Genomic DNA, 7503 nt, shown 5'->3' with positions numbered 1-7503 from the left:
GGGGGGGGGGGGGGAAAAAAAAGCCGAACTCGTCTAGCCCGTACAAGCTTACCGGTGTATATTCCTTTCCTGGCATATTTTGTGTCCTTTGTTATTAACCAAGGAGCTTTATCTGTCACTCAAGAAAGGGTTCGATATCTGGTGTGGCAACCAGTGAAACAACCAGAGGGGCGAGTAGAACAGAAAAAACAACATCCCAACTCCCAGGATTCAAACCAGCAGCCGGATCACAAATCCGGTACGCTACCGCTGTCGCCACAAAAGCTCAGAGCTCCTTAGCAAGGACGGTAGGAACTACTTGAACCCACTGTTACACTAGTTGGGCAAAAGCAAACTTTTTTTGGGTCTTCATCCTGCACCAGGTTTTTTGGGAAGCAGTCATAGTCACTGTGCAACAGTGGTATCAAACGACCAAATGACCAACTTTGAAAGTAGCCCCCCCCAACTAGAAGCAGTCCAGCTTTTATTTTCGAGCACTCGGGTCTGATTTTACCATTGTCATTACTGACAGAAGGGGGTCTGATAGCGAGCAGTTGTTTAATGTAACGCAGCTTGAAGGGCAAATTGAGCAAGGCACAGGTGGATTGGAAATTAGGCACAGAGGTGCTGACTTCAATTTCCATGATGCCTATATTAAACCTCCTTGGTTTGAGCAGTCTATTTATTACCTTATTATAAGTGGAGTCCACAATTACCATCAAATTTTCACAAAACTTCAAGAAAAATTATTCATAGTTTACCTTTAAATTGACAAAGACATTGACCTTGATTTACCCTTTAGGTTTAACCATTTCATATTTAAATAGATTAGTGTAAAAGTGAACTCAGGTTTCTGAAATTCTGTAATTCTTCAGTCTGTAATTTCTTGTAATAGTGTACCCCCAAGTTCCAGGATTCTTTCTGAAGGCCTTAGGTCCTCAGCACTACAGGTAGCCAGGATGTTTGGACCTGGGGAATAATTAGTCCTTTGATAATTGATAATTGGACACCAGCATCCTTTGCATATCTATAGAACAATAGCTGACCTTACTTTGAACCCGCATTACAATAGCGCATACTTACTTGAATTTTCAACAAGAGGAAGCAAGCCCCTGGCTTTCTTAGGCCCAATTTTAAACTTTATGAAATATTCTCTGGAACAAAAATTCAAGTGTTAATCTTATGATGGTCAAAATATGACCAACCAGATCAAACAAATCTCAAGTTGCTGACCAAGGAGCTTTCATTCTTTGCCACGTTCAACTTGGTACTGCATTTACAAGATATCATTGCATGCATGGAAGGAGCATTCGAATAGAGCAGTTTTCATTTGATGAAAACACCCATGTGTGAACAGCCGTAATGGCTCTGTCGGCACAACTGTTGAACATGTCATGGGCAACTTGGACCCCATTCAAATGAAAAAATACAAGTGAGTTAAATGAGGAATCCGATTAAAGCTTTCTGTTGGATTAAAAAAATGCGTTCACATTTAATCGGATTAAACTCAAACTTGCGACCACGACCACCCCGAGTCGGGCACATGTCGTGCTTCCAAAATGTTGCCAGACTACCTCATAATTTTGAAGGATTTAGTGACATTGATATTATATATGATAACTGTTGAGAAATTGGCTGGCTTTTGATGCGTCGACAGTCAGCAAGAACATGGCGCTTGTGAGGTCATACAGGTTGAACTGGGGGTAGAAATGTTGCACGGGGTGTGATTATACTCTACATTTAACTGTAGTACAAAATGTAAATGTATATGTTGAAAAAGTTGCATGAATAGGAGAAACTACTACTAAAACGTTTGTTGCATACTTTTTTGCCGGTGTGTAGCACTCCTATCTTAGTGTCATTGATTTAGATATGAATTATAAGGCCATTCCTGCAGAAATTCCTGCAGGAAACATTCTTCCTGCAGGAATTTACCTTTCTCCTGCAGGAATTTCTGCAGGAATGCCTGCAGCATTCCTGCAGGAAAAACGCTTCCCGCAGGAATTCCTGCAGGAAAAACGCTTCCTGCAGGAATTCCTGCAGGAATTCCTGCAGGAAGAAAATTTTCAAAATGAATATTCATGAAAGTTATTATCATATTTCACAACTGTACATCATACTTGTCAATCATATGTAAAGACTTTGCACCAAGTGCTTTTATATTGAAAATATTAGCACATTTCAAAATGGGAAAAACGGAATTCCAATCTTAAGATGGAGCTTCTTATATGTAAAGTTCTTTCTGTATCACCATGAATTTGCGGTGAGTGGTCATCACAAAACCTGTGAACATAAAACCATCACAAACATTTTAAGATTTACAGTAACTAACTAACAGATATGTCACCTGTAAAAATAAAGCCATTGCAAACATCTTTCAGTTCACAGTAACCAAATAACACAAGTATCACCTGTAAAGCTCCTTGTCAAAGAGCTCTGCGACAGTTTTGAGCAGCCGTGCCACAAAGCTGTCCTCCCCCAGGTCCCCGGAGGCTGCAGCGGCTGCGTTGTACTTCTGCTCCACCTCGGCCAGCTTGTTCTGCAGCTTCACGTACTCCTGCCGCAGCAGGCTCAGGTGCCGCTGAAGCTTCTCCACTTCGGCTGGGGGAAAACAATCATTATGTTGTTGTTGTTGTCCTTGTTTAACCTTTATTATTTTATTCCTTCAGTGCCCACGATCATTATATTGATTATTATGGCAGTCTTTATTTAACATCCTATCTGAAGGATGTCCCTAGCCTAAGCTAGGTACTCATTTTCACCTGAGTGAAGTGGAGAACGTTGTGCAAAGTGCCTTTCCCAAGGGCACAAGATTGATGACACCGGTAGTGTTCGAACTCGGGACCTCTTGGGCCTTAGCCCAACACACTGCCGATTACGCCACAGGATCTCATTCTCACTATTTTGCTAAACATGGTTGGTCCACGCGACTTTGCTCCCAACCAGTATGGTTAACTATGGCTATGTGCTGTAACCGGCTGAATTGAAGTCTTATTACGCTAAATGTCTAACAGTAACACTCATCAATGTACTCAATAATACACCTTGATATCGCATACAGGAGAGAAGGCATCTGCCTGTTGTGACCTGATCTTCGCTCTTCACGTGACGTACCTGTGACTCTCCCAGTATTCATCTAGCCTAGACTTGAACTGGTTAATTAACGCTATCAGCTGTAACTACTGTATCTGGTAAAGAGCGAAGAGTTTCAGTTAGAGACAGTTCTGATACTAATAATATCAAAAGTTCTCCCTGTTATCTCTCTGAGTTAAACTTTTACACAACTCCAACGCCATCCTTTGCACACACTTAAAAAGCAACAGTAACTTTTGGTGAAATGCAGCCTTTTGTAGAATTTTTAGCAAACAAAATTTTGACACATTTTTATAAATGCAAGTCATGAGTCAGTGAAGTCAGCATACATGTAGTACAACAGACGCGTAGGATTCTTTACAACAGGTTGCATGGATTCTTGTGAGCTGAAATCTAGGGCTCAAAGCAAAGTTTGACTTTTGAAACAGTATCGATTGCGGTATGTGGATTTTTTTCGACAATCGACACAAAAAATATTTCATTCGTGTGATCATCAAAGCTTTGGTTGGAAACCATGCGAATGACGGATGATGATGTGGTTTTAAAGCGAATATCTTTCTTCGTAAGGTAGTGCTAAAACACCATCTACATGCTTCACACGTGGTCCATTCTTCCAAAAACGACAGAACGCCGGAAACACCATAAAGAATTTAACGCCCACTATTGATAAGCTTAGGGCCGCTCCCCACCCACACACGACATCAGCTGACCACTGTGCCACAAATATGGCAAGTTTTGACATTCTGATGATCTCAAACGGTAGGGTATGCATTTATCTTACTCTAGAACTGAAAAACAAGGCACATGGCTTGTAGAATTGGAAGAAACAAGCAAACTTCGTCAGAATGACAAGTACATGTGTCCTACCTTCGGCCATGTTGGATCTCAAGTCTCGCGAATTCCCGCCGGTCTTCGAAATCACGCGAGAGTTGGAAGTGACAAGATGGCGGAAGCAGATTGCGCGGAAATTTCAAGTTCAGCGCAAGATTCCCTCAAAAATGGCAAGAAATCTTCGGTAAGCCTCTACTATACGCCGTGAAGTGAAATTATAGACCGTCTATAGTTGATAATCTTAGAACATGCCCTGTTAGCTTGGTTATTGCGCTGTTGTATCAATCTTTTATACGACATATAATTTTATCTGGCAGTGGCAAAGATCATCAGCAAACGTTGCAAACTGTGCATAGCTTTTGCGGAAGTATGAGTGTAACTTCTTGACTGTCCGACATATTTTTGCTTGCAGTATTAGTTGTAGACAAAACTTACATACACCTAAGAACGTTAACTCTTTCTTATGAAATTATGACATAAAAATATGTGTAGTAATGGGGACGAAAATAGTTGAAATCCCGTGGGATTTAAGTGAATGTCATTCTCACGCGAATAACTCATGTGTAACTTAAGGCTGTAATTTGACATGATCATTTTGAACAATGGAAATGCCTTAAGGCATAACACACCGCTTTTGTCCATTAGAAACGTTGCATAAGACTTTATGTAAGATGGAATCGTAATTTTCGATCCACTGGAACAAGGATGGACCCCTACTTGTGATGGTATGCGTGATGGGTTCATGATGTGGCTCTCCTCAAACACAGGACCACCAACTTTGTAATCCATCCGAGAGAATATCCCTAAAAGTTATGTACTCATTTGAGTCCAGTGACATAATAAGCCCTTTCACAGAGATCAGAATGCGTGTGATGTGTCGTGGCAGGAATTCTAGGTAACGTGTCAAATGCAAAAGCCCACAAAAAGAGAAACAAAACCCATCTGGAAGTTGTTATGCAAATCAAAACATTGGTCAAAACAAGGACTGTTTTCTTTTTAGACTGTAGAGGCCTTTATCATTGATATGTTTCCTGAAATTACTGTTACCGTACATGCATTCTGATTTCTGTGAAAGGGCTTATATGATAATGTTTAAAGTGTCTTTGCCAAGGGCACAACACTCTGGCCTGCTTGAGATTCAAAGTTAAACCAAGGAGGTTAAAGAAAGAAACCTCCTTGGTTAAACTGTTCAATTCACATCCAACAAGACCACCTTAAAAAAAGAAAAGCATTTTCCGCTCTTACGGCAAATGTGCAGATGATGGCACACCAACTCTGTGTGTGTCTATTTGGTCACACACTGTTGACAGAATAGCCTAGAGGTTTAGTGGGCGTCACTCCAGTCATGGATAGTATACGGTATATCGTGTTAACAGTTAAGTGCCTTTCCCAAGCTTAAGTCAAGGTTGGTGTCTTATCAAACCCGGGATTTAGCCATTGTGCCACCACCTTGTCACCTGTACCTAGGACGTTAAGAAAAGCTCCATCCATGTACCAAGGATATCATTACTAATATTAGCCAAGTGCAATACTGTGTTGCATAATTAATGTGTAGCTGACATGCATGACCTACTACTAGTGCTAGTATTCTTACATAACAAAGGAATTTCTTTGCTCTATTGGGATTGCATTCAAACACAAACCCATCCCATTACTAGCATACTACTACTGTGCTTTCATTTTCACTTCATATTGCGGGAAAAAGAGAAGGGAGCCCTTTGCAGTGTTGTAACTACAAAAGTCCGTGGTTGAAATTAAAGAATTGCAGTAGTAATGCATATTAATTAAAGACAGGCATATTTGCAGTGACATGAATTAGCAGTGGACTCAGGGATGTCACCAGGACCTACCGCCCCAGGACGAAAAATTGCTTGTTGGGACAGAAAATTAAGTTACCTCATCCGTCCCAAAAATGACATGAAACTGTTGAAAATGTACTTTCATAAGCTTGAATTGACATATTAAACCAGGAAAATCAACATAATGAGCTTTCAAACAATGAGATGGACACAAAAAAATGTAAGCTTGAGACAGCCCTGGGCTAATGTAATACGACAGAGTTGCTGCAAGTTGTTGCTATCCCCCTTCCCTCTCTACTGTAAAATTAAATCCCAGGAAAATAAATGAATTTACAGTAATTGTAAGTTGTAAGTAACATTTGGTGAACCTACTCTCATGTCCCTAATAAACATACCTTCCGGAATAAACATACCCCCCGGACAAATCTTCAAAATCTAATAAACATACCCCCCGGAATAAACATACCCCCCGGAAAATGACCAAATTGACAGGTAGACTGTGTCCATGCTACTTCTGTTCAAGGGAAAGAAGATAATAAGCAGGTAGGTTATTTTCATTTACTTATACCTGATCACCAAATCAGTTAAATATAGCTGTATGAATAATGAATATTGAATAACTATAGATATCTTGTTCAAATTATAATATTTTCTCCATTTTCTAATGAAAGGTATACATACTCCTAACCGGGGGCCAACAGTGCTTTCAAATTCAACAAGTGAAAATTTACATGATACATGAATTTTCTACTGATAAATTGAAGCAAGTAATCAATAAATATTTTTTGTACATTACTTAAAATTACTGGCATATCAATAAAATCATTATAAATATAGCTCCAAGTACTCAACCATATATGTTTTAGACATTACCACCAATTAAAACACACATCAACACTCCCAAAATGTTCACAAAGTTTTTGTGAGAGCTCGTCTGTGAAGTAGCCCAGCATTCAGGCCCAAATACTAAATATGTTACAGATTATATTTTGACACTAGAAAACCGCTAAAATTAGAAAATTTTATGATTATTTCTGAAATTCAACACTCTGAAAATATATATGACATTTTGAGCCCATCATTACACCGAAATAAAATCATTTTCACCCGTTTATGGCCTCATTTTAGTGATTCGAATCTGCCTCCCAACAGGGTGCTAGCTTTACTGTCAGTGCGTGTTATTCCTGGCAGCCATGTTGGATCAGTTTCGGTCTTTTTCTTCAAGTTTAAAGCTGTTTTTACTGACGGATTTCTGCTGTTTTTGGAGAATTTGCGGCCCCAAAACTCACATTACAAGGGAAAGAAGGTTCTAATTGTTGTTTCTTATGTGAAGGAATTATTTGTCCGCCCCGTTGTCGCTGCCGATAGCGCATGGAACCACATGGTCGGAAATATACTGTACATGCTAAATTATGTGATCAGTGTGTTCATTTACGATGTAAATAGAGACTGTAAAAGTTGTTTATATACAAAATTGTGCTTCAAAACGTCAGTGTGGCGGCTTATTTTCCCAATAATAATATTTACTTTGTACATTCATAGCGAAATCGACCGATATTTTACATAATCGCTAGGATGTTTAGGTCACAGTGGAGGGGAAATCCGAGCTGCTTCGGCCGAAAATAGTGTCAATTTTGAGCAAAAATACCGCGGACATATGGACAGAAAACCCCAAACTTTTTATTATGCGGTTGTCCCTGGTTAGCAAAGCCCCAATTTTCAAAAAAAATAATAAACGTACCGTCCCAAATAAGAACGTACCGGGTGGAATTTTCCTGGGAAAAAAATAAACGTCCCGGTA

At 39.7% G+C, this 7503-nt stretch overlaps 2 protein-coding genes across 2 annotated transcripts in view; one reads left to right on the top strand and one right to left on the bottom strand.

Moving 5' to 3' along the window:
- Nucleotides 1–3988, bottom strand: part of LOC118426318 (rabankyrin-5-like) — a 42975-nt gene extending 38987 nt beyond the window's left edge. Inside the window, exons 1-2 of the mRNA XM_035835624.1 lie at nt 3940–3988; nt 2391–2580 (exon numbers count right to left, since the gene is read on the bottom strand). Of these exons, the coding sequence (XP_035691517.1) occupies nt 2391–2580; nt 3940–3949 (200 nt within the window). The 5' untranslated portion in view covers nt 3950–3988. The remainder of the gene's footprint in view (nt 1–2390; nt 2581–3939) is intronic.
- Nucleotides 3966–7503, top strand: part of LOC118426315 — a 12784-nt gene continuing 9246 nt past the window's right edge. The window contains exon 1 of the mRNA XM_035835622.1: nt 3966–4087. Within this exon, the coding sequence (XP_035691515.1) occupies nt 4016–4087 (72 nt within the window). The 5' untranslated portion in view covers nt 3966–4015. The remainder of the gene's footprint in view (nt 4088–7503) is intronic.

The sequence above is a fragment of the Branchiostoma floridae genome, chromosome 11 (genome assembly GCF_000003815.2).
Source record: "Branchiostoma floridae strain S238N-H82 chromosome 11, Bfl_VNyyK, whole genome shotgun sequence".
Lineage (NCBI taxonomy): Eukaryota > Metazoa > Chordata > Leptocardii > Amphioxiformes > Branchiostomatidae > Branchiostoma > Branchiostoma floridae.
This window is presented reverse-complemented; position numbering and strand designations above follow the sequence as displayed.